This window comes from Callionymus lyra, chromosome 14 (genome assembly GCF_982586985.1).
Source record: "Callionymus lyra chromosome 14, fCalLyr1.hap1.1, whole genome shotgun sequence".
In the NCBI taxonomy this organism is placed as follows: Eukaryota; Metazoa; Chordata; class Actinopteri; order Syngnathiformes; family Callionymidae; genus Callionymus; species Callionymus lyra.
Window position 1 is genome coordinate 15,369,265 of NC_141831.1, and position 27,065 is coordinate 15,396,329.

Genomic DNA, 27,065 nt, shown 5'->3' on the forward strand with positions numbered 1-27,065 from the left:
CTATTTGTAATAAATGTTGGTTAATATTTTAGATAAAATAAACAAGTGAAAAATTAAAAAGTCTAACATGAGAGTTGTTGGTGTAGAATGAAAGTTTCTGAAACACAGTATTTTAGGCACTACATCTTAAAAAAAACAACAGTAGTTTACATGTTGTATAAATACGTTATTGCACAAATACACTGTCTATGCTTTTTTTTTGCTAAACTTAACTGTTTTCAAAATAAAAGTCGTACGGCCGCCGTGTTCACGGACCCAAGTTATTAGATAACAAGCAGGGGCTTCGACTCCTCCTGGTGGTGAATCGAAGTTAGTGCCGCGGGAGCGAAGAGAGACAGAGGGGGAAGAAGAAGAAAGACTTAAGCGGACAGAGAGCCAGATGAGACAGACACCATGATTTACCCCGATCTAGGTTCAACTCTGAGGACCATGAAAGGAGGGAGAAGGGAGAGGAGGCAGTGATGGTGGGGAAGGGAGAGAGGATCAGTGTGTGGACAACAGTAGAGGACTAAGAGATGAGGAGGGGGAGATTAACAACATTCCATAGCAAATCATCCTGGCGGGACTTTTCTCTCGGTGAACTCTCGAGGACCAAATTAGGGGGGAAATCAATCAACCACTCACACAGTTGAACTGTAAGAACAGAAGTGAGACTTTGATGGGTAAATAAAACATTATTTTGAGATAAACAAAGCGGTCACTGTTGGACACTTGTCAGTAGATGTTAAAATATTAAACCCGTACAAGTGTCAAGAGATTAAGGACAAACACAAGTGGAGCAAAGAGAGATCAGGGTTTTTTTCTTGGGAACATGGGACTCTTGAGGGGGAAAACTCTAGATTTAGAGCCAGAAATAAACCTGCTGCTAAGTAAACATTAGAAGGAAAATATATAAATTTTCCCATGACAAAATAAAAAGTAAACATAAAAAAAAGAGAAACAAATATTGACAACAATAATGCAAATATATATTTTTGTTATAAAAAAATGAAATAACAACAAAAAGATTATACAAAAAAAAGAAAATAAAGGTTGATTTTTGTCTAAATTATAACATGACTGTTGATATTAACTTTGCTATTATTCGAAAAAAACTCCTGTAATGTAATAATGTCATTGAACAGACTTTATTTGATGGAACATACAGTAAGTAGAACATGAAAGGAGGTCGATGTGGTTTTACGTCCATGCTTTTTTAAGCGTATAAATAAAAGGCAAGTACTTACTGGTGCCCTCCTCCGACACCATGCCCAGTCCCTCTGCCTTGTTCTGCCTCTCGAAAGCGTTGAGATCCAACACACTGTGGAGAAAATAAACGTTTCCATTAAGAACTCTGATGATGATCCACTTGATTGTTCGCAGAACTGACCTGCAGGTTTGCATCAGAGCTTGAATACTCAAAAAGAAGCCGACGTCCTTCTTGTCCTTCAGATACTCCAGCATTTTCTTTGGCGGTCAGAAAGTTTTTTTTAAATGTTGTAAACATAAACTTTTATTTTGAAAATAATTCAGTAAATATACCCGTTGAACTTCCGTGTTGCCGCCGTTGAGGATGGAAATACCCAACTTGAGCGTCGTGGACACCATGGGTCCAGTTTCGCCTGCACACAGACACGAGATGAACCGCTGAACTCATGGAGTCTTTTATCAAAAGTACCTTTGCAGGCGCTGATCATCTGCAGCACCATCTCTGCAGCGCCGCGGTTGTGTAGTCGAGACTGTTGGTACAGCAGCCTCTGTTTCTCCATCTCTTTTTCCTGCCATCCACACACATAGTATGAGTATAGGACTATAAAAAAATAACCTGAAATAGAATTGAAATGGAGAGATTGGACATTAAAGTTGATAAATGTTTTTTTAAATTGATTATTAAAAAGTGCTGATCTCTTGTGAGATTTTATGAAATTGTTTTTGGTGCGATTTTTATCCATTTATTTGACTAATCTTTATCTTTTATTTACACCAATAGATTCAACAGATTGTTTCATAGATTCTTTACAACTTAATTTATTCAATAATCATGTCCATTCCATCCATTTACTGTATGTTCCGAACAAACCTCACTCACTCACCCACTTACCTTAAAATTCACCCCTTTCCACGTGTAAATACATACATAATACATTATTACATTTGGTTAAGCGTGTATAAACACTCGCTCTTTCACACCAGTTGATTAGTCGTGGAGGTTGGACTCTACGTTTGCTGGCTGAAGCAAGCGTTAGACTACAGAACGAAGCCCAGATGGCTCACAGTCAGAGCCGATCATGAGTTTGTCTTTAGACAAAATGGAAAACTGATTCATAAAATAGGAATTTTTTTTTTCAAACCCTCATGCATCACAATGGAGGTTGATGTCCATTTTGTTCAGTTTTCTCTCTTCAGCTGGACGTATTTTGTCCTCTTGGTAGCAAAGTCTACCTCTAGACTTTCTCACTTCAGTTTATTTTTTTCAGGCTGACAAGCAGAACTGAAATAAATGCACCTCCCTCTGTCGTCATTGGCTTCAAAAATGTCCACTTAGAAAAAAAAGATTTTGCATTTATCGCTATTTTCTACTCAAATAGATCAGAAAGAAACTATTTTTTTTAATTAAAATGTAATTACACAAGTATTTTAACTTTATAATACAATCCTAGACTAGAATTAAAATTATAAATATATATTTAGGAAAGTGATGTTTGGTACAGTTAGAAAATCTTCTTTTGAACAGTTTCTTTGAAAGTGTCTGCATTAGACCTCGGCTCCTGCAAATGTTTGAGTGATGTGATCTGTCGTTGATGCTTCTTAAAGAAACAGAGTCTTCCTAATATAATGTAATTGTAATGGTGTTGTATGTAAAACTGCAGGATGGAAATAAATAAAGTTTCATTTTTATATAACAAATAGATTTTTATCTAAAGAAAAACACAAGGTTTGGTATCAAGGGCTTCATTTAAATAACGAAACGATAACTTTGAATTAATATGTTCAGAGATCATTTCACGTTAGATCGTGGAACAATTGCGGAAATTGAAACTATAAACAGCTTCTCAGAGTCGTGACGTGAAGTTGAAGGTCTTCACTCACCATCTTGAGTCAAATGGGGGTAAACTTGACACTTATTAGAGTTAAATGTTTCATATTGTTGCATATTTGCAACATTCTTGCTAACTTATCAAATTTTAAAAGTACAAAACACATTTTAAAATAAAATCAAATCACTATTTATAGAGTTCTTTTTTTGGAAGTGAACATTTTTGTGTTGATGACTCAGAGGAGAACGTGTAGCTGGTGCCTGAGGGTTACAGTAGCTCACTTTATGCAACGAAAGTAGCAATTATCTGCTCAGACAAACAAAATCAACTGTTGAAAACATCGACCCCCCCACCCATGCGACCCTCCCCCTAACCCTCCCACGTATGCCTATCAACACCTCCGTCCTTATGTGTCATGAAGTAGAACCTCGAATTAAAAAGGCTGAAATGTATGTCTCTATTTTTCTAGTGTGTCTTTTATGTGTCGGAACACGTTTAACGCTTCCTGCTCTGCACCGGCTTTCTCTGTAGTCTGTCAGTGGTCTATGTGAGTGAGGAGGGGGGACACTGATCAGTAGCATTCACTTAATAAAAGCGATGGTGAGAAGGATTACGTGGTACGATATGGGGAAAGAGACATAGAGAAAGACAAATGGAACACTGACATTGACATCGAGGAGGGACAGAACAAGTGTTTGTTAAAACCTAAAAATAAATTGTATTACTAAAAATTCTTTAAGAACCTTAGCTTTAGGCTTACAAAGATATATATTTTATTTTAATATCATTTTTGCTTCACCGTGGGTATCAATTCCATTGTTTTTCAAATGTTGATTTTCTAAAGATGTTTAACTGTTATGGCTAAATAAACAAATAACAATTTAGCAAGTCAATGATTGATATTAATAATAAAATAGCGAATACATTATAATAAATGCAACAGAAACACATGAGGTAATAAAGAGTTCTGGAACTTTAGTAACTTTTCAAATTATTTAGAAGTTCAAATATAATCTCAAAATAAAAAAAACAATAATAATTGAAGACATTTATCAAGGAGTGTCAATAGTGGAACTCAGGTCGGTCTCATCACTGACATGTCAGCCAGGCTATAAACTGACATATATTAATTTACACATATTTCTGTTGTATCAACAAACAACAGCGATGTCCTTTTTTTTGTTGCTTTAAAATAATATTATATTTACACCATAGTTTTTTATGATCTATATTTCAATAAGTCTGTGTAAAACAAAATAGTTTTAAATGTACAATTAACATTTAAATAATATGGAGTGTTTGTTTATTTTTGTGTTGCAATTAAACCTCCCGCCACTACATGGCAGCAGTCCTCCGCAGCTAAAGGAACAATTAAGTTCATTGAGATCCTGGCGATGACTGTGGACGAGAGGATACAGTCGACATCCAGCAGCTTTTAAAGCTGAGGTTCGGACATATTTTAGTTTCAAACCAAATAAAAGAAGTTACGACTTCGTCGAGAGTCATGTTGACTCGTCTGTAAATTCTGCAACACCAGAGTCAAGTACTCAAATTTAAACTAGTTTCACAATGAATTGTATTGTTACGTCTGCATTGTGATACATATCGTATCACCAGATTCTTTCCAGTACACACCCCTAATTGTTATTGACTGACAGATCTCTTCTGGAAACAGTTATGTTGACTAATTTAAAATTGAAAGGGATATTTTTAAAGTCACATTTTGTTATTCTATGCTGCAATTTTGGTTCTTTGAAAACAATGCCATGAATTGTAATCTATGAGATCAATTTACTGTGAAATAATTAGGATGAAAAGTAGTTGGATTACGGCTGTTAAATCATTTGAATTAAACTAACAACAATAGACCCAATCCAGATAGAAAATGACGGTCAGGAATGAAAAAGAATTGGAAAGGTTAATACAAATCTGGATTGGACTATTGTTTTCAATTTGGGATAAAAACAACAAAACAACAACAATGTTCAGCACAAACAAACAGAGGAGACAGAAGGAGGTGTGTGTGACGACGATGAGAGAAATATGGATGTGACGAAATGTTCTGATGATGAGGCCACTCGATGCGTTGAGAGCTACCGCTCCGTGTGTTCCTCGTCCCTAGCCCCCGGCTGCCCATTACCAGTTCTGACTGTCGCACCTCAAAGGACATCTCATCCTCAGCATCTTCCAAATCCTCTCCCTCTTCGTCCTCCTCACCAATATGACAACTCTGCCGAGAGCGGGAGATGAGAAAATCAACATCTGAAGCCACTGATCCAAGAATATCTGCATTTACTTACCTTTGCCATAATATCTGCATATGCCATATATAGATGATCTGTATCTAGATTGCTGCTGAAAATGAACAAGAAGAGAGAAATATTATTGCATTTTTGCTGCTAAGCATTATTTATTTTATACCCTTGGGGTGAGAAAATAATGGTTTAATGTCAACAAAAACAAATGTTGTTTTATTTTTTAAAGAGTACACTGTTAACATGGGAAAAATTAAGGGGAAAAACAGGATAAATAATATAATTAAAAAATAAGTTTGAGAGTGAAAAATTAATTAAATTAAAGTTGAGGATGATAAATAAGTTTAAAAAAAATGAACAAATATAATTAGTGGCGTAAGAAAACATCGATATAATTATATTTCTATTCCTGATACTGTTTTTTTTGTGTTTTAATTCAAAGTTATTTTATGGTTTACATTTCAATAGTGTGTGTTAAACAGACAATAATTAGATGTTTATTTTACAATTAACACTCTAATATTCGCGGTGTTTATTCATTGGTGTGGTGCAATTAAATCGCGGGCCACTAGTTGGCAACATTCGTCTTTTCCTCCTTGCACTTTATTGTGCACTTTTAATAAAAGTTTATATTTTATATATATATACTGTATATATATATATATATATATATATATATATAATATTTTGAAAGGCACTTTACTACAAGCACTTTCACATTAGATAAGAGAAAGTATTTGCTAATTTTTTTGTTGTAAAAGCCAGAAAAAAATCAGTTGTTTCTTTAAAAGAAACAATATAACGTCACATGGTGATACATATCGTATCGCCATCTTATTACCAATATACAGCCCTAAACATAATCATATGTGAATAATGACCTTTTCTCAGTGAGTGCGGTGCGACTGAAATGCAGAATAAGCTGATGAAGGGGATCTGGTTTGGTCTCTTTCTCCTCCTCTTCTTCTAGTTCCTCCTGCTCCATTGCTTTCTGTACGACAACAAAAGTTACGAAACCTCACAGGCGAACAGACGGAGACGAGACTCACAGACAAGTCATCGATCATTCTGTCCTCAAACGAATATCCCTCGGAAATCAGCCAGTTGCGTTTGTATCCCTCCAGGAACATGTTTGAAGCCCTGTGTCTGTGAGGAACATGTCACATGTGAACACACTTTTTTTTTTTAGAAGAATAACTTCTGATGTCGCTCCTTACCTCGGAATGTTGTACAGCGGCGTCATCCTGAAACAAGCCACCACTGCCCTGCGTCTCTGCTTGGACAACAGTTTGTGCCAAACCATCTTCTTGGATTTGAACGGGTGTTCCGTCTGGAAATCCATACAGTGAGAGATCATGGAGGTTAAATTGTCAAAGAAGAACATCTAAGTGTCTCAGGAGCCTTTTGGGTCTAAGAGGGCTACAAATATCTAAACTTGTGAATCTTGAAATGCATTAAAGTAGTTATGGGTTGATGAGGCTTCACGAAACATTGAATCATAGAAGAGAGAAACAGGTCAGAGTATAAACTATTGGGCTAAAACCTCGAACAGAACCAGACACGGTGGGAACGGCCTCCTGCTGTGACTGGCTTAACTAATGCTCTATGTATGTAGATACTTCAAAGTTTTTTGTTTATTTGTATTTCATGTTTCTGTAAAATAAAGTTTGTAAAAGTAAATCTGTTTAATTTTTATGTGTATTTTCTTTTGCGTAGTCGCATGTCTTCACAACTCAATATTTCCAAAAACCCTAACTTGTGTTTTTAATTTCTTTAACCCGTTAAAGTTTTCTTTTATTGTTATATTTATTTTCTAAACCTAATCCTAACCCAGATGGAAATTAAATTATTCTTATTTTTATTTTCTTTACATCTTTTTTTAATTGTATCCATTATTTTAATTTTTCTAAATGTTTAAATAATTTTCTAAACCAAACACTAGCCCTGATCTCAACGCCAACCCTAAAGCAAAACAAATTCAATTATTAATAAATTGAATTATTTGTATTTTGGAAATATTTTTATTTATATATGAATTTCTTAAAAAAAAAAAAAGGATTAATCGGAAGAATGATCAGTAATCAATTTAACTAAATAAGTCGTCTGCAGCCAAACATATTATAGATAAAACCTCACATGCCCATCAATACATAGAGCTCATTCCAACACCTCATTCTACATTATATTTACATTTTTAAATGTTTAAATATATAGTTTTTTTTCTCGAGAGGAATTTCCTTTCAAACTGGCTGAACCGTCCATTGATAAATAAAAATGTAAATAAAGTTTTTTGAAAACCTTCTTAAACGTTTGGCTTGGTTGTCAAGAGACATCCTTGATATTTAAAGTGACACCAGCCTTGACAGGGACCATTCATTCTGCTGTCAGGTGTCGTCTGTGACCCTTTTTAACCTTAAACAACAACTGGCTGGAGTGGAGACCAAACTGTTCTTCTATTTAAGCCCCCGAACAGCTGACATCGCCGTCTGTGTTAGTTAAGACGAGGCTTTTGTAGTGATTTTAACTATTTTAAATGCCAAAAAACGGAGTAAATCACACTCGAGTCGTGAACTTTGTCGACTAGCTAAGTTGACTCACCACCTCCAGGTGATAGAGGACTGCAGAAACCTCCTGCACTCTTTTGACAACTCTAATCGGTGCATCTGCATCGTCAGCATTCCCCGCCATTTCTTTGTAGAGCGCCATCTGCCAGCGCATGGAGGGATTGTCCACCTTCACACAAACACATGATAAATATGGTTTTACAACAGCATTACGTTCTGGTCTAGATCTTTTCAGTGTGAAGGTCGAAAGATACCTTTCCTTGAAGATGAAGATTGTTCTGCAGAAACTCTCTCACTTCTTCATCGGTGTCTCTCTGTGAGTTTGAAACATTATTTAACCGACCTATCACACGTCAGAAGCCCAATACACATGACTATTATCTGTGAGAAAACTACCAAAGAGTATCTCATCTTGGCCACGTTGATGAGCTCCTGGTCAGCAGGAGAGCACATGTTCAGTCCGATGGGCAGCATTTTTTTCAAGGCGGCCACGATGAGGGACGTTTGAACCGAGTATCGATCGCCACGTTTCTTCTTCTTTGTGCGCTCCGTATCTGAGCCTCCGCCCTATGAGAGAGGGAACCAAAAGTATTCGCAGTATCTCACAATACTGCTCGACAAATGACAAATGACCACTTGAGTCATTGGCCAGCAAATGACTGAAAAACAAAGAGCAGAATTGAATGAATTCTACACTATCAACATGCTAATGTACCAATAATTCAAATAGATTATTGTGTGTCTTCATACAACATCAATTTAATAAGAATTCAAGTACTATTATCCAACCATTAGTTGAATAATAGGGTAATAACACAAGCACTACTCTAGATGAAGGTAGACATTCATCTTCTTAATCCCAAAAAATCCTATACGTTTTTCTCCAAACATGTAAAGACTTAATAAATGGAGCATTAATTCAACTGACTGCAGCATATATGCAGAAAAAAAACAAATAAATAACCTTTAAATCAAATACTCGGAAGATGTGACAATGTGATGATCATCAACACCTGAGTCAGAGGTCGCCAAAAAATACTTAATCTGACAAACTAGTGCAATCCGTCATGTGATTATAAAAGATCCATCCCTTTCCCTTAATGTCTGCGGCACAGAGTGAAACTGTGGATTTTGCAGCTAACCAAAAAGATCTGCTCGGTTAAAAATTAAAATGTATTTTCAATGTTTTAACATAAAATGTGGGAAGTAGATCTGTCTGTTTAGCTTCCAGCCAAAAAAGTTGCATCATCAACCCTGGGGTCAAGATGACCCAGAAGCCCTAAAAAAGATGTGTTTGTAGTATCCTTTGTGTTGCCTCAAGGGTAAAAAAGTTTAAAAAATGAAGTGAAAAACGTTATAAATACTTATTTTTATTTTTTAAAATAAAGGAAAACTATTTTTGCATTACATTTTAAGCTTATTAATTGATCTTTTACAACATTTATTGTAAAAAATGAATTTATTTGTAATGTAAATCTTATATCAAGTATATATACTATACTTACTTATACTTACTTATACTTTACTTACTTACTATAAACTTACTTAGTATATATAGTAAGTATAATCTTATACAAAATCTTATATATATATATATATATATATATATATATATATATATATATATATATATAATATTTTTTTTTTTTTATGAAAAATTGCTGTATTTGCTGTGGCTAATTAAAAAAAAAAAATTTCAATAAAGTTCTACCTAACCTAAGCTAACCTAACCTAACCTAAGCTAACCTAACCTAAAGTGGATAAAAATACACTAATTGTACATTTGAAAATATTATGTGTTATGCAATTCACTTGTTTTCCCTCCAATGGCCTTTGATCAAAATCTTTGTCTCTTCTGCAGTGCATTGTGGGAATTGTCAGCTGTGGGGATGAGCATGTGAAAGTATGTCATCGACCTTCCATGACCTTGACTTAAACCAGTAGAAAGAAATAATGATTAAGCCGCCATCAAATACTTTCCTGATTCCTATCCTACTTTAAACTGAGCTTTATTCCCCCAAAATCTTTGTGACTTGACTTGTGACTAACTTGCTCGGACAGGTGAGTGGAGGGTGTCGTGAAAATGTGGGGGAAACACTGGAAAGCTGAAAGGAAGGGGTCTTTGTGAAAACATAAACTGTGGAACTGCTTCGATAAATCATGCACATAAAAGTAAAATTTAAAAATATCGATCAAATGGTGCATTTAGCATTCCATGAATAAAAAAAATTAATCCTCAGTCATAAACATTACAGCTAGAAAGCGGCCACTAGATGAAAGACTGAGGTCTCAGATGGAGCTACAGGGGATTGAAGTTGGAGTTAAAGGTGTTAGTGAAAAACTGTTAGATGCAAATTCTGTGTCGAGGTCATTAGGTTAGTCCCTGTTCTTAACTCTAGCGCTCAACTCTAGTCCTTCTGCTCTTTCCGGGTCTCCCCAGATGTGCACACGTATGTTCCACATACAGTTATTGACTCACAATATTAAAGCGACAACATCTTTGTCATCAAATAAAAGATTCAATAAGAAGAAATTCTTAATTTAGTGGCATTGACAGAATAGTTTTGTTGATTGTTCTCTTGGTACGTCAAACTATTTGTTTGTGATATTTGTGATGAACTATCTTGATGCCTTAATTGATGATAACATTTAACAATGTTTAAGCCTTTTTTTCTTAATTCAATTAAACCTTATTTAAGTGTCAAATCATAACAAATTATCTCAAAGAAACTTGTCTTTTCTTATTTGTCTTGTGACATAAAAATGTTTGTCTATAAAATAAATTCGTTTTTTTGTTGTTGAGGGAAATGCGTTTTTCTTGTGTAGTTGTACTTGAATCTTCACAATTTAAGATAAGTAACCAAAACTAAACCATTACCAGTTTATTCCTTTAAAAAAATCTCTTTAAACCTTTGCATATTTTCTTTTTAAATGTTAGTCTTTTCTTTACATTTGTATAATTTATTTCATTTATTCATTATTTATTTTATTTCTAAATGTCATTTTCCAAACCACAACAAATTAAATGATTTGTTGTCTCTACATTTTTTCAATATTGTTTTCATTTTAATATCTTCTCTACATTTTAAATAATCATTTAATTTATTAAATATTATTCTTAATCATTTCCTAAACCTAACCTCAATGTTAACCCTAAACCATAAAAACAATATATTATTTTAATTGTTGTATTTATTTTTTAAGCTTTTTCATTCCATTTTATTACTGTCACCTCTTTTTAATCAGATGAATCAAAGGAATTTTCAATAATAAATCACTCAATTATTTTTATTATTATTATGAATTCCTCCTTTTGTTTCCTTTTGCTTTATCCACTTGATTTTCACATCGATTTGTTGACGCCAATGTTAACTGTAACTGTGTTTAGAAAAAATATATAGTGTTTTGATAGATGATAGATTTGGGGATTTAAATTGTGAATTCATGTTGCTGTTAAATCAATGGTCAAGCTTTGCATAGGATCTGCAAAAAATCTGCCTCATGATGTTAAAGCACAAGGTCATTTGTTAGTGGGTTTGGTGACCATGAGGTGTGATGGAAACCATGATGTACATGTAACAGCACATCCAGGGAGGAGAGAAGAAAGAGCACAGAGAAGACTCATCCCCATCCCCTAGCACTAAAACATAAAAAAAAGCTGCATTGCAATAGCGCACAAGTTGTGTAGAAGAAGACACAAAAGTCATACTGGACTCAACTCAACTACCATCAAAAGAAAGAAAAAAAAAACAGGATGATGGCACTGTGCTCTCACGGTCGCCTTCGGCTTGGTGTAAAGTCCAGTGTCATGAGCCCAAGTCTACAGCCGAGTACTTTCATCAAGCGCCTCCAGACTCCCCCCTAACACACTGGCAGGACTTGGACCAGCTTGACCCGGTTGTCCGGAAGTGTAATTATGATCTAATACGCTTATAAAAAAACGCGTCACCAGGCTGGATGACGGTGAAATACGACACAAACTCCACCTTTTTTTAACAGCCTGACGAGGATTGTCGTGCGTTATTCATGTGAATATCTTTGTATTTATAGCGCCGTCCGTACACTCTTAAGCTTTTATGGATGCTTGGCTACAGCTGTTTGCAAACGTCAGGAGATATAAACGCGTCACTGTCAGAGCTCAGATGTGCCAGTGTGCTGGAGAGGTTGATGAAAAGCTCCCCTTTAGAGTGAGGTGCCATGCGATCAGCACAGCGGTCGTGCAGAAACAAGGTCTAACCTCTGAGTCCCCGCCCTGGAAAACCCAGCAGCAACCCAAAAGAAGAGCCAAAGAAAGAATATTGTTAAGACAACTGGCTCTGCTGGCGAATCAAAGCAGGTCAGGCTCATCGCCGCTCGCCTAAGCCTGATAAACAGGGTATTAAAAAATAAACACAAGTCTGCGTTCAAGTACTGGCATATTCTCTTAGAAGGATACACATATAAACGTGTGTTCATGAGCTTTTTGAACACTGAAGATAATCTGGTTGACTAGTTTTGATTTTGTTAAATTATATATCATTATATTCTGCTTATATCCTCATAACAACCTAATTGAATTAAAATTAAATGAAACATTTTTAATTTAACAGGTTTTAAGTAACTTATATTAATTGTATTTAAATAGCAATACTAGGGCATAAGGGGAGTTCAACTGAATGCAATAAGGGGCCTTTAGCCGAAAACATTATGGGGCGAACAAAATGTAAATTGACCATGAAGTATGAGTCCGATTACGATATATATATATATATTTCTGGAAGCTTTTTCCTAATTTTCAAAATGTTTGTCCAACAACAAACACATCAAATTCCTTTCTTTCAGTATAACTTTTCTTATTTTTATTGGAAGTCTCTATAAAAATATTGTGATAAGCTCATTTATTTATCTTATGGTAAACATTTTCATCTTTATCAGTCATAATGTCAACATGAACATGAGAAAAAAATCGGGCCGATCCTCGAGTTTGGTACATGATTTAAAAAGATTCAAGGATATTTCATTCAGAATAAAAAAATATCTTTGAATCCTTATGAATCAATTGATCCGATTATTTTCAAATAAATACATGTTTAAAAAATAAATACATTAAACGTTTCTTCTATCTTGACCCTCTAACAGGCGTTACATTGACATTTAATTAAATTATTAAAGTAAAACAAATATTAACAATAATTCAAGGTGCACATGAAGCAAACATGACAGCATTAAATCATTTAAGAAGTAATAAAGTAAATGTTTAAACAAAGTACTGGACCTGGTTGTAGCCAAAGTAAACTCATAAGTTAACTTTTCAGGTGACAAACCTTGATGTTTGACCAATCACAGCAGAGTGGGCGTGGTTATGGTAAACACCATTTCAGCTCCAGAAAAAGTGTTTTCAGTGGGCTACTGTAAATATTTCCATGAAAAGAGAGTTTTGTACAAACAGACATACTGATGATAAAATAGAGTCCAAGATCTATACAAGAGACTCTTAAATCAACACATTAGTTGCCCTTAAAAAAAGAAGGAAAGAATCTCTTAAATGTTATCATACAGAAAAAAGGTTCAACCAAAGTCCAGGTACTACGTTTAAACCTTCAGTTATTGAATTATCAATCTTACTTGTGTAGCCTGAATATGTCTATTTTTTTTAATATGACTGGTCAAATGTTGTGTTAAATCCATCTTATTGTAGTAGAGAAGTTTTTCGGTTAGCAAAGTTTTTGCTATTTCAGTTGAGAAGTGCCGCCGTAGTCGCGCTCCTCTCACCTTGCTCATCTTGCTCTTGCTGTCGGCTGTGAGGAACGACATGTTGTTGATCTCGTTGATCACCACAAAGTTCTGTTCTTCCCGTTTGAAGTTCTGCGTCAAGAGAAGAGACGACACACAATTTTATTTAGCAAAATACAGCTGCAAAAAAAAAGTAATTTAATAATGTTAATTGTCAAATATCTCAGATAATGGTAAGTTTGAAATGAACATAATAATGTTATTTAGACATATTTCAATACTCACATGGGATTTTGACCAAAAAATAAACACTTCTCCAACCATTCTAAAAAGTTCCTCAGCATCTGGGTCTGGACATGTCAGCCATCTTGCTCTGTTAGTGAATACATATATTAATAAAGCCTTTATTGAGCAAATATTCCATGGTTCTTGTTCTTGTATTCCGACCTGTTATTGTCCACGTATCGGATCAGAAGAGGGTAGAGGGCGTAGAGATCTCGACACAGCACAGCAAACTCGTCACGTATGGTTCCGTCCTCCTCGTCGCCCTCAGATTTTCCCTCCATACGTAGATGATCCTCCTCAGCCACCACCTTGGAGGTTCGTTTCTTGAGCTTCTCCATCGTCGGGATGAAGTGAGATTTCAGCATTTCAGGCTTTGCTCTGCTGACAATTGGCTGCGAGAAAACTGCAGAACATTTTTTTTTTTACTCATGAGTTCTTAAGCATATTTTCAACTAAACACTTTTATTGCAGTAGAAAATGATGCGACTCTGCGTGTATTCAAAACAAAATTAAGTATGAATGAAGTGTTTGCTTGATTAAAATTGACCTCAGCAGAAAAATGTTAGATTGTTATTGATAATTCAAACTCATGTTCAAATAAATTTGTTTAAAAAAAGGTTAAAGAAAACAACTAATAACGAAGGATGAGGATAAATCTAGATAAAGAATAGTTTTGATGGTTAAATTATTAATAATGTACTATATATGTGTATATATTTATATTTATATGGATCTGTTAGTATATGCATATTTATTATAGTATATCATAAGAAAGTATGGACGAGATATATTTAATATATTTCTATGAGTAGTTATATATTGTGTATTTTTTATGGCTATCTGTGTAGAAATATGTGGTTATTGGCTACAAACTTAAGAATAAGTAAAAAGAGGTAGAACATTTTAACTTAACTTGTCCCAACTCCTCAAACTACAGCGTTTTGTAATGTTTTATTTGGCTTTATTTTTATTTATTTATTTTGCACGAACACATAATTAATTAAAACTTAATCTTAAATTAATTAATTTATTGTATGTTTATGTTGATGACATATAAAGTTATCAGTGTTTAAGATAAGATAAAGAAATTATTACATGTCAACAATATGAGTAAAATTCAGATTTGTTGGAGCAGGAGAACAAACACGGAGATCATTTCGATAAATTGAGCCTCAAAGAATATTAAGACTATATTAAAAAAATGAGAATAAATTAAATAAATAAAATTGATCGATCCGACTCACCAGCCAACCTCTTCATCCACGACGCCTCATCGATGCCCAGGTTGTTCACTACAATTTTCATGATGCTTCCCAGAAGCTGGTTCAGGTGTTCCGATGTCACTTCCGTGCAGATCTGACCTTCCAAATCGGGGAAATTCTCGGACCCGGACTCCCACCAGCGCGGCAGGTAGTTGCACAGCATGGGTAAAGTGATTTCTATAACATGAGGCATTTCTGTGTAGCGAGCTCCCGACTCCGCCAAATCCCCGATCTCCTTCAGCAGAACGTCTAGCTCTGGAATATCCGGACAAAGCTCCTGGACCTCATTGGGGAGACCCAGGACTTAAGAGGGAAAGACGACGGTCGTTATTTAAACCTGGAGGGATCAACGCAGACAGAGAAACTCACTGGCTCTCTCTCTAGGCGTCTTCGTTGTGTAGACAGAAAAGGCATTATATTCATTGAGATGAGGCTCTAAGTAGGCGACCGGCATCGCGGCGGCGAGATGAGCTAAACACTCTCCCAGTGCTGGTCTTTGCCTGTAAACAAGTTAAAAGTTTTAAAAAAAACAATCTTCATACTCCTGAAGATCAAGGGATACCTCTCAACATGTGGGTTCTTGACGGTCCCTAAAGAGTAGATGCTGCACATGATGCGATAGCAGGACATCTGGAGATCGTCCACTGAATGTGTGCGATACGATCAGAACATCAGGGAGGATAAAACAATCGTTTTAGGACGAAGATGACGGGAGAGAAAACTCACAGATGACGTCATCTCCGAACTGGTGCTGAGCGATGTGATCGAACAGGGACGTCAGAACCGGCAGCAACGCGATGGTTGTGTAGTTGATGTTCTGGGACACACCTTTCACTTGCTATGAGAGGAAGAATATAGAGAATTGAGTCGCACAAATATGACACTTAAGATCTCAACAGTAACGGCATCCTAGACATTTTATTAAGGGGGCAGCAGACTAAATAGAGACAGACGCATATTCCCAGAAGCTATTCTTGATCAGGTTTTTAAAGGGCAACTTGTCGGTCTCAAGGCTGCAAATATTTGAGGAGTTACCTTAAGTGACTCTAATCTGTGTCTAAAACAGACATCGACGAGGGCCATTGGACTGTATTTACGTGGCCCTTGTGAGGTCAAAGATGATTTATTATATTTTCTGATGGCTAAAAATTGTATTATTCAAAGATTAAATTATAAATGATAAAGGTTTTTTATGTTTTTTGGGAATATATTTTAAATGTATGCTTTTATAGGATATTTCTAAATGAAATGTATTAAAAATGAAATATTTCAAAAATCAAAACTAATAACCTCAGCTTATTTATCTCATATTTTGAATTAGAATTTAGATTTTTGTAATAAAATATATAAAATATAAAATGTTGTTCTTTCTCCTGATTATTATTCAATAAACTGAATGTAAAATGTTATAATCTGCAATAAAATTACATCTTAATCTTATTTTAAAATGTCCTTTTTTTAATTCTTATTTTTAGTTTACCCATCTTATTGAAACTACTTTTATATACTTTTATTCTTTCTGATTGAGTTTATACTGTGGCTTGTGGAAATCTTGCCCACCACTGTACTAAACTCAGTAATACAAGGGGCCAAAAGTCCGTTAGCATTTAAAGTCAGGGGCCAAACTTGTAGGACAGTGATCTTTGATATTGTCTTTTGGCTGAATTTATCTTAATTAGGTTTTTGTTTGTTTATCAAACTTATTTCTTTCCTTTGACATCAACAGTTTAATTGTTAAAATCCATCATCTCTGTCCCTTACCTTATCTTAAACAATCTTTTGAGTTTGACACATGTGCACCAGCTAGTCGGTATAGAAATGTCCAGATGATTTGTTACATGATGAGTCAAAGTAAGTAAGTAAATAATTTGAATTTATATAGCGCTTTTCTAGACCAGGGTCACAAAGCGCCTAACAATCAAAACAAACCTAATAAAACATATGATAGCTTTTTTATATATTTTCCAACACACTTTACTTTGATTTATTCATATTTAGAAAAATGTATTCGATTGTTTATTACCTGATTTCCTTTTGATACTTTTCCCAATTTAAGATTTTCTACCATTTTCTCAATGTCATCTGCTGCGCTCTCGAAGAAGGAGCGCAGTCCAGCTTTAACTATCTCTGGTCCGGACTTCATCACCGTCCTAAAGACAGGAGGAAGGATTACGCAAACATTTCATATCATATATCATCTTAGTTTTTCCATTTCAAGACTCAACCTTGCATCCAATGATCTGGCCAGAATGTGAAGACAGTTAACGATGGCTGAAGCATCAGTTCCTGGAGAAAAAAACAAGTTTAAGTTGAAAAGTGAATAACTTGGACATTCATTAAAACTAAACAGGTGATGAAAAAGAAGAAGAGAAGGCGGAGAAGAGGCTTACCAAAGAGAGAGACTCTGTGTCTCACCAGAGCAGACATTTTACAGAAGATACTATGATGGAACAGAAAGTTGGAAAAGGGGAAAGCATGAAAAACATATTTGGCTGACTAAATCTTTGAGATCTCACCTCGCGATCATCTCTTTCTCCTTGTTGGACGAATGTCCTCCGCTGCCCAGAACCTTGGCAGGCGTTGACAGGAAGTAGAGGCAGTGGTTTTTGAAGTACTGGTTGATCAGTGGCATCAGGATCTAAAGAGATTATCACATTAATACATGTATTTTCAAATGTAAATCAAGTTAAATACCTTTGCGAAAAATTTGATTTCCTGCTCGTGAGGAGATTTTTCAACCCTTCCGCTGCTCACCACGGCCTCTGTGAGATGAAAAGCAAGTCAAGTCCATCATTCTTGTGAGGGTTCGTCCCAATAGTTTACAAATTTTGATGTGACGGAAATATTTGTCCACAGTACCAAGATGAGCGATGAACTCCTGTGCGATTTCCATCCACTTCAACAGCTTCTGCAGGAAACCGTAAGCAAATCTCTTCTCGATGGAGGAAATATCAGACTCCATGTCTTTCAGACCCCTAAACATCCAAACATTCATTATTATTTGTGCTATTCTGAAAAAAAAGGTTTAAAAAATCCTCACCTTGTGACTGCATATCCATTCAGCTGCAGGAATTTCAGCAGCTCGTAAGCTTTTTCTCGATCCCTTGCCTTCTCCTTGGCGGTGAGTGTGTCGTAGGGCACAAGTAGAGGGTGTGTTCCGCCACCTGCACAAGGTATGTTTTGTGTTAACTAAAACATTTAACAATTCATCAACAATGTGACCTTTAGACTGCAGCTCCATCTTCTTTTTCCGTCCCCATGTGTTGTGGTAATTCTCAGCCAGTTGCTCTGCCATTGACTGCCATTCATTTTTGTATAAGTACGTATATTTTCAACAATAAAAAACACAAGAACTTACCTGCAGATCTCTGGATAAAGCCATGTGAGTTATGTCCATGGGCTGAGGACTGTAGCCTTGACTCGGATCGTATGTTGCCTGAGTCCGATAACAACAAAGTTTAAATCCACTTTCGACTCAGGAGAAATGTTGAAGAGTTTACCTGAGCAGTCTGAGAGATTTTCCTTGATGTCACCTTCTTTTTCTCAGACTCCTCCTCCTCTCTGGCTTTATCCATCGTCCACTCCCAGGCCAACATGGCCTTTATTGACTCCTTGATGGGCCAGCGGTAGATCTCTTTATCCTGCCGGACAAAAGTGTGATCAGAGGCCATGCACTTTAAAAACGGACACAAAATCTTACTTTTTCAGAGAAGGTTTTGTACGGCCTCAGCATAGGATGTGTTTTTGCGTTTTCGTCGAGCACCTCCCCGTACGACCAGTTGTTCTGGATCTGGAAAAGGAATAATGACAAATAAGTGAAAGACTTGAAGATGAATTAAGGTAATGTCACAACATAAAAAAAAAGTTTCAGGTTAAGTTTGTAGAATCATACTTGAAGCAGCTTGGATAAGTTTTATCAACCTCAGTGATTCCTTATTATTAGCTACTGATCAACTTAATTGAATGGGTGAAAACATTATGCTACGTTTCACAATGAAATCTATTTGAAAACATTGCTATTATCTTCATTCTACATTATTATGTAATGATTTTTGTGTGTTTATAAATAAGGGTGTAAGAAAATATCAGTACACTTACTTTTCTTACTTACACTTATGTTATCAATATTCAACAGTACCATTTACATTTTTTTTTTATTTTAAGTCTTTTTTTGGGCTTTCAAATCACATTATTAACGCTCTTTTATGGTTCATATTTATTTTTTCAAGTGTGTATAAAATAAAACTTTTTTTTTTTTTTTTCATTTACAAAAATATCAAATATTCAATGCCTTTTGTTTTGTAATTAAATCTTATTGTGTTGTAATTGAATCTCATCACTTCCTCGGCAGCCAAAAGAACAATGAAATCTGACAAGATACCAGCGGTGACTGAGGACAAGAGGATACAGTCGACTCCAGCAGCATTTAAAGCTGATGTTTGGACATATTTTGGTTTCAAAACAAGTGAAAGCAGTTACAACTTTGTCGTACTACAAATATATCCCCGTTTCTACAGCATCGGAAAATCGTTGAACCTGTAACGCGATATGAAGTATTGTGTCGCAACATTCTTGCCAATACACTCCCCAATTTATAAGCCTATCTTACAGAACTAGCCTCCATTATTAGTGTTGCTGCTAAAGCAAGACCACAGAACATTTGTACTGTTACTTTAAACAATTTATTTAAAATACAAATGATCATGTCACTAACAAAAAAGATTAAATATCATTATTAAGAGTATTATTATCAACCTTATTCCTTCTATTTTGGAAAGAACAAAACAAAACATTTCAATAACAAGAACTTGTACCACCCAAAAAAGTTTTTTTTTTGATTTTCAAGTCAAGTTAATGTATTTAGCAATTAGTATTTCACTCCATCAAGGCAGATCTACCTTTTCAAAAGCCCATCTATCATGTGTGTATTCAGCATATCTGTTGATGAAGGGATCCAGTCTTTCAGGGATGATGGTGCTGCATTGAAGAAACACATGTTAATAATTTGAGTACCAACAAGTTTTAGCATCAATGGAGCTAATCTTACTTTGTTGTCTCAACCGGTTTTGGGTCAAAGTTTCCTTCAGCATCTACTGACGCCTTTTTCTCCGTTTTGGAGGAGTAGCTGGCGTCAACGTAGTCGGGGGGGATGGCTCCAGCAATGGCGCAGATGCAGGGCATAGAGATCTTAAAAATCTCTGCGTCGAATTTCTATTTAAAAAAACAACAACATTTTTAACAGAGACAAATCTTTGGGTTATGATACACGTCTTCAGCAGCACTACCTTGTGTGCAAGAGACTCAAAAATGCCCCAGAAAAGTTTGCGGGTCAAATGCAGCTCTTCTTCTGAGGATACTCCAAAGTTGGCCCATCCGTTCGGGAGGCAGTAGTATTTCCAACAACGCTCGTAGTGATTGGTTAAAAGCTGCGGGAGGAGAGGGATGATTACATCTTAAAGAAAAATGTGTTATTATGATTATTGCAAAAAAATCTAGTCAAGTTTAACATGTTCTTATATTGAAGTATATGAATGACATCAGAATATTTAATGGTTGAATTTTGTATTTTAAATATTTTTTATTGAAATGTTGTTTTTAAGCATTTCATTATTATGTGTTTTTAATAACTGTATCCAATCATTTGTTTATTGAAAGGTTGATTTTTTTAAATAGTTGAATAAAATAATTGTAATAATTTCAAATTAAATTCATTTTCATATTACACATAGAGTTTGAGTCACATGATCGCACGTGTGTCGCATAATTGGCTGAAAGTAATTTTTTTATTGAATTTAAAGGCCATAAAACGTTGGAATTAATTAATATCAAACACAAGTACATTTCTTTGTATTCATTTAAAAAATATTTGAATCTTGAAATATTCAACATTTCCATATACACACGATTAAATTCAATATTTAATAATAAACAAATTCAATCTTTGAATAGAGACATTTTTAAATTTGATTATTGGAAAAAAAAAAGATTCACTGCTTAACAAACAATAAAATGTAAAAATAAATCCAACTGTTTCCACCATTCAATATTCTAAACTATTCTATACTTTTATATTCTTCTACCTTCAGTGGCATCTTGGCATATTCATTCAGAATAGGAACATCAAACACCAGTCGTCTGAGCAGGTGCTGAAGCATTGAGGGACGAAGGTGCCTGAAAAACAGTTTTGACTTTTAACTACAAAACTGATTTTATTACATTTTCGGAGGATGTTTCACCGACTTGCACAGGGCCATCAGACATTCTTCAATGATGTCTCTTTGGGCCTTTGTGAAGGCGCGTCCACGAGACAGCCTGTAAATGGTGTGCAGCATGGAGTCGATCATAATGGCTCTGTGGTCGCTGCCGGCGAAGAGAGGCGCACATTTGGTGATGAGTGGCAGCACAGCGGAACACAGGTAGCGGTTCAGAGCCAGGGCCATCTCTGTGGTGCCGAAGGCCGCCTGGTGGAGGAAAAAATGTTTTCACTCATGATTTTAAAGTTTGTTTTATGATCAAATCCTCACCGTATCGAGAGACGCAGCCGCCCTCATGTCAGGCAGGAATCCCACCTCCAGCACGTGGAGCAAGAAATCCTGATTGTCGATACCATACACTCTGTCCAGAAACAGAACCATCGGCGCCTTGTGGTCCGGTACAAAACTGGCAGACATCTTTGGCTCTATGATGCTATTGTCTACAAAACAAATTAACATTTAAAATAGATATCGTACAAATGATTAAACGTCTTTAGTTGACCTTTTCCGAATGAGGGAATCTGCACAGGCAGACTTATGACGCCAACTAAATCCTCCAGTGGGACGAGGGACCGAAGAATCGCTCGGATTCTTAGAGCTTCTCCTTTTCCGGCTTGGATCAACTATGAGAAGAGTTTTTTTAAGTTTGACTTCTTAGGTTATATTTGAAGAAAAGAAACTCAAGGTTGATACGTACGTGCATCTCGGGGGCGCAGCGTCCCAGCAGGTCGATGAGCGCGGAATAAAACGACATGATGGCGTTTCCCAGATGAACTCTGTTCTCTTCGTGCTGCTCTTCCCCACCAAACCTGAGCGTGAGAATAATGACGTCATGAAGTCCAGAACTCAAATGATTACAATTCATAATTATGATGAAATACATAAAAAGAATATAATTGCATAAGGTTACAGCTTCTTCACTCTTCATGTTTTGCCACGTATTCCCAATATTTTAATGAAGGAAATTAATTATTACAATCATTATTATATATTTGACCATTAAGCCACGGAATTTCAACTGTGAATTCCAGCGTTTTGACTATCGTTACATTATTTTTGTCACAAAACGATTTTTACGATCTGTCTTCACCACCAATAATAACAATAAATATATATATGCAATAATACTATGTAAAATATTATATTTAAACAATAATACAGTTCCCCTAATAAAGAAGACTAAATTTGAAGTACATTTTATAAAATACACTAGTGTACAAGTATATATCTATGTTTATCAGTCTACATGTATGAAAATAAACTTGGATTTTTCTGCTTCAATTTGAATATAATTTTAATTAAATTTTAATAAGTATACTCATAGTACACTTGAATATATTTCTTTCTGCTGAGGAGCCGTTTAAGTGAAACTCTGGTGAATGTATTTTGTTTGTCTAAAGAGCTTACATTGGGAATCTTCTGTCTTTCTTGACACTCGGACCATCCCTCGCCGGGTCTTCTGATATTTTAATGGCTTCCTCAATCGCGGCGAGCAGACCGTTGCCGCCCTCTCCTCTGAGGGCCGGACCGAAGCACTCGGGCCTGCGGATGAGGAGTCGTACCACGACGTTGGCGTTCTCTTCCACGCTCTCTCCTGGGTTGAGAAGAGAGAGAAAATAAATAACCCTGGTTCTAAGAAAGAACACAAGCCAAATTAAAAAAAAAAAAGCCTGACCGTTGACGAAAACGGCAAATCTTAGAAAGTCGAGGTATTTCTCGCCACCGCAGGGGTTCCAGCCGATGTCGGGGTATCCTTTGGACAGCAGCATTGGGCAGCTTTGAAGTCCACATCCTGCTAAATACTTCACCACCTACAACATGAAGATGATAAGTTGGTTAATCAGAAAAATATAAACAAATTTCTAAAATATTTACCATCTCCAAATCTTGCTCCTGCAGCGCTAATGCGAGCTCATTGTTGTCGATGCAGGACGCGGCTGCTACGTCCAGTGGGGTGGAGCCACGCATTCCTGTCAGGGACGGAACATTTGATTCAATTAACACTTTTATTCTTGTTTTTTGTTTCATGTTTATGGAGGATAGAATAACTTAAATCAATCACCGAGGCCAATCCCGCTGTTCTGCAGCAGATAGCTGAGATGATCGAACATGGATCGCTGGTTCTGTCGACTGATGCGACAGAAGTAGCAGAGGAAACGACAACAGTTGGTGACCACGCGGGGAAATCGGATTTCCTTCAACACGAAACAGAAAAAGAACAAATAAAAAGTTAGTGAATTAAAATAGAAACTTATTTTATTGAAGATTATCAGTGTCTTTAACTTTGTTAAACATTAAACTTTATTGGAATGTTATTTCTAAGCATTTTGAAAAAGAATATACCATTTTTTTCCCAATGAATGCATTTTTACACATAACGTTTGATATTCTAATTACAATAATTCAATAATAAATGTTTTGAATTCTATATTTTTCAATTATTAGCCTTTTAATTCAAATAAAAACGTTGGTACAATAGTGACACCAGACGATACCAAAAGAATAATGAGCTACTTGATATGAACTTCCATCCAATAATGCGACACACGGGTGAATCTTTGACGACATAGAAGCACTGGTGCATTTATTTTCATTGCTGATTCCAAATAAACGGTAAGATTTCAGTTATTTCAGAATGAGAATCTTTTATTACCAGTTTTGTAAACACAACATAGGACTTTTTTTGTGGTGCCAGTACATGCAGTATATTAGTTGTACAGCTTGTTGTGAATATAATAGTTAAAGTGAATAGTTCAGTATGCAATTGGATTAGTCTGGTAAAATGGAATTATTATATTTGGTATAATATTTTAAAATTGAATTTTAATGGCTAAAAATTAAAAATATAGAATTAAGAAAATTGATTTGGACTACATTATCAAACTGTGTAACATTTCCTTTAAAATTATTCGAATTTATAAATTAAATTATTCTTTAAAAAAAATAAAATCAACATTTGAATATAGAAATGATTGAATTTATTTTTTTTTTTTTTTAACTGGTGAACAAAAAGGTCTCAATATTTGAAATGTATGCAATATTCTGATGGCACCGATATACTTTCACGTTATTTTACACTTAAGATGCGTTTCACATTTACATAAATCAATTTTAGAATAACTTTTTTTTGTTCGTCAGCACATATGATAAAATATTTATATTTTATTTAAATAATTATTGTATGTGTTGATGTGAGTTGGAAAAACAATTTCTATCCATCCATCCATCCATCCATCCATCCATCCATCCATCTAATAAAGCTCTACTAAACCCTGTAGGAATTGACTTGATTGTACCTTTGAGTCTCCTCCCCCCAGGACATTAACCATGACCTCCATGACAGTTTCATGCATGCCCAGGGCTCTCATCAGGTTTGGATGCTGGTAGAAAACTTTGTTACTCATGATGTTCCTGAATAGAATAGAATGAACATAAGATCATAAGAAAAAACAATATGAACATATCATGAATAATCGTTAGTACCCGATGCTCTGAATCATGAGTCTTTCTTCTTCTGGACCCATCTGGACAATCAACAGTGAGCGGATTTGACCCAAGCACTCCAGGAGGTCCATGGTGTCCTGGATGGAGACGGCGCTGATGGTGTAGACCTTTGGCAGGGCTCGCATCAGTTCACCCAGACCATCATACTGCCTGTGCAGGAGGCTGAACATCATGCGAACTAGCTCTGGATTTTGGATAAAAGACTCCTGGGCCCAGTGGATCATGGTGTGGGAAATCAGTTCCTGCAACGTGCCTTGATGAGGGAACACCGAGAAATGTTAGTTTTGAGATCAAGAAACTTGAGTTACTTTAAAGGAACCGAGCGGAATTTACTTGGCTTAGTATCTTCCTGCGGCTCAGGTTCGACTTCTACTTTCTTGTGGCGGAACTTCTTCACTCTATCCACCAGACGGACAAGCCGACCACGGAGGGAGTTATCGACCGCCTCCTCCTGCTCCTCTTCTTCAATGTGCACACCTGCTCAAAATCATAAATGCATTTTAAATAGACAGACTGCTAAATGCTAATTGTTAAAATGGCCTCAATAGATAAATTATACGGAGAAAAAAAAAAGTAAAATCTGACCACAGTGGGAAAGAAGAACATTGTGGAAAAGCTGCAAAGAATCCCGGACTTCATCTGGAATAGGACAGTCTTCATCCTCGGAACAGTTCTTGAAATTCATCAACATGTTGACCTAGGATACACCAAGGAAAACAACCAGATTTTAGTAACGATAGAATAACAAACAGGTCATAATACTGCACAAAGTATTGGTGTAAACGTTTACAATTTTTTTTCTACGCGTGTAGACGAGGCTTGTAACCGGATATGTGCAGTTGTGCTAAATAACCACTGTGTGTCTCCATTCAAACACCTCCCAATCCCATTACAGCAAAGCCCTCCCAGTAGCTATCAGAATGAAATGCTGCTAATAGGTCTGGAAAAGTGCTCTATAATTATAATACTAAATGATGGCCAATATAGTGGATTGCCTTATTTATTGTAATTTTCAGACTATAAGGGGAACTTAAAATTCTTGAAAAATTAAGAAATCAACAGTGCGCCTTATAAGGCTTATCTTTTAATTTATGTTTTACTTTCTGACCCCGAACTCCAACTTTTATATAGTACATGGTGCTTGAAGATCTGTCAAAAATTAGTTAACTACAAAGCTGCAACATTTTAAACCCTGCCTTAGTAAGTAAGTAAGTAAGTAATATTTATTTATATAGCGCTTTTCCAGACCAGGGTCACAAAGCGCTTTAACAATCAAAACAATACTCAAAGAAGTATATACTTTAAAGATCAAGATAATACTGAGAACAACACAGGAGTTCCAGAAAATCAAGGAAAAGCCTGAACAAATAGAAACGTCTTAAGATGTTTCTTAAAGGAGTCAGTAGACTCCATCAAGCACAACAATTCTTATGTATGAATACAATTGTTAAACATTGTCGTATCCCCTAACAATCTTTCATAAAAGCTTTTGAATCAATGCTGTCTCAAAATTTTATTGACACCATAGTCTCCCTTCTTAGCCCCATGTCACATGACCCAAACACATATCCTTCATTGGTCAACAGCAGCTCATCGTCACTTGCAGGCATGTATATAATAGACAGAAATGAATGCGAAGCAGGAGGTTATTGAACAGTTTTCCTCTCTGTGTAACAGTCCACACATGAAGACACCACTAATAAAAAGAAAAGTTTGCCAAACAAACCTTCGGAAAAAAATCTCGTACCTGCTCTTGAGGCGGTGACCGGAACTCGCGGGTCTTGCGGGCTGTTTCAGCAGCACTCATGGTGAAGGCCAGCATCAGCTCGTTGTACCGCTGCCTCTGGTTCGACTGGATGTGGCTGACGAAATTGTCGGAGAAGGCGGTGATGGCCTCCACTCGGTGTCGCAGCTCGCAGTCGCAGAAGTATTGCAGTAAAGTACACATCTGAAAAAAGACAGAAAAGCTAATCCACATGATATGATGGAGCCTTGAAATCAAAGGTAACTCTTTTTTTTTTATTGGAAGACAACAGGTCAGCTGACCAGAGGTCCCTACGACCAAAAGAAGGATAAGAGAGGACAGGGACTTCTCGGTTTGTTGCCCATGTTTGAGGAACGTCATTGTTCTACATATTAGACAAGTTTCTTTATTGTTCATTTTTTAAAACAAATCTTGAAACAGACTTTTACTCTCTGGCTGTTAAACAAG

General features: G+C 35.9%; 1 protein-coding gene across 4 annotated transcripts in view; it reads right to left on the minus strand.

The window, feature by feature from the left end:
• Positions 1-27,065, minus strand: part of LOC148066124 (ryanodine receptor 1-like) — a 61,133-nt gene that overhangs the window by 13,738 nt on the left and 20,330 nt on the right. Inside the window, exons 37-85 of one of the 4 annotated variants that reach the window (XM_087807554.1) lie at positions 26,601-26,801; positions 25,439-25,550; positions 25,187-25,330; positions 24,833-25,106; positions 24,646-24,760; positions 23,412-23,544; positions 23,225-23,319; positions 23,025-23,160; positions 22,757-22,943; positions 22,047-22,158; positions 21,852-21,972; positions 21,620-21,789; positions 21,336-21,556; positions 21,176-21,266; positions 20,381-20,521; positions 20,143-20,306; positions 19,994-20,072; positions 18,796-18,885; positions 18,596-18,736; positions 18,454-18,531; positions 18,318-18,393; positions 18,136-18,259; positions 17,955-18,070; positions 17,790-17,857; positions 17,612-17,733; positions 17,486-17,535; positions 17,321-17,381; positions 17,119-17,245; positions 15,822-15,933; positions 15,658-15,739; positions 15,465-15,595; positions 15,078-15,398; positions 13,996-14,236; positions 13,834-13,921; positions 13,588-13,680; positions 12,074-12,088; positions 8,233-8,403; positions 8,091-8,150; positions 7,871-8,005; positions 6,490-6,602; positions 6,322-6,418; positions 6,154-6,263; positions 5,318-5,369; positions 5,158-5,247; positions 1,658-1,757; positions 1,522-1,601; positions 1,370-1,446; positions 1,227-1,300; positions 403-420 (exon numbers count right to left, since the gene is read on the minus strand). In XM_087807554.1, the coding sequence (XP_087663680.1) occupies positions 403-420; positions 1,227-1,300; positions 1,370-1,446; positions 1,522-1,601; positions 1,658-1,757; positions 5,158-5,247; positions 5,318-5,369; positions 6,154-6,263; positions 6,322-6,418; positions 6,490-6,602; positions 7,871-8,005; positions 8,091-8,150; positions 8,233-8,403; positions 12,074-12,088; positions 13,588-13,680; positions 13,834-13,921; positions 13,996-14,236; positions 15,078-15,398; positions 15,465-15,595; positions 15,658-15,739; positions 15,822-15,933; positions 17,119-17,245; positions 17,321-17,381; positions 17,486-17,535; positions 17,612-17,733; positions 17,790-17,857; positions 17,955-18,070; positions 18,136-18,259; positions 18,318-18,393; positions 18,454-18,531; positions 18,596-18,736; positions 18,796-18,885; positions 19,994-20,072; positions 20,143-20,306; positions 20,381-20,521; positions 21,176-21,266; positions 21,336-21,556; positions 21,620-21,789; positions 21,852-21,972; positions 22,047-22,158; positions 22,757-22,943; positions 23,025-23,160; positions 23,225-23,319; positions 23,412-23,544; positions 24,646-24,760; positions 24,833-25,106; positions 25,187-25,330; positions 25,439-25,550; positions 26,601-26,801 (5,809 nt within the window). The remainder of the gene's footprint in view (positions 1-402; positions 421-1,226; positions 1,301-1,369; positions 1,447-1,521; positions 1,602-1,657; positions 1,758-5,157; positions 5,248-5,317; positions 5,370-6,153; positions 6,264-6,321; positions 6,419-6,489; positions 6,603-7,870; positions 8,006-8,090; positions 8,151-8,232; positions 8,404-12,073; positions 12,089-13,587; positions 13,681-13,833; positions 13,922-13,995; positions 14,237-15,077; positions 15,399-15,464; positions 15,596-15,657; positions 15,740-15,821; positions 15,934-17,118; positions 17,246-17,320; positions 17,382-17,485; positions 17,536-17,611; positions 17,734-17,789; positions 17,858-17,954; positions 18,071-18,135; positions 18,260-18,317; positions 18,394-18,453; positions 18,532-18,595; positions 18,737-18,795; positions 18,886-19,993; positions 20,073-20,142; positions 20,307-20,380; positions 20,522-21,175; positions 21,267-21,335; positions 21,557-21,619; positions 21,790-21,851; positions 21,973-22,046; positions 22,159-22,756; positions 22,944-23,024; positions 23,161-23,224; positions 23,320-23,411; positions 23,545-24,645; positions 24,761-24,832; positions 25,107-25,186; positions 25,331-25,438; positions 25,551-26,600; positions 26,802-27,065) is intronic. The other 3 variants (XM_087807556.1, XM_087807555.1, XM_087807557.1) reach the window with 3 other exon arrangements.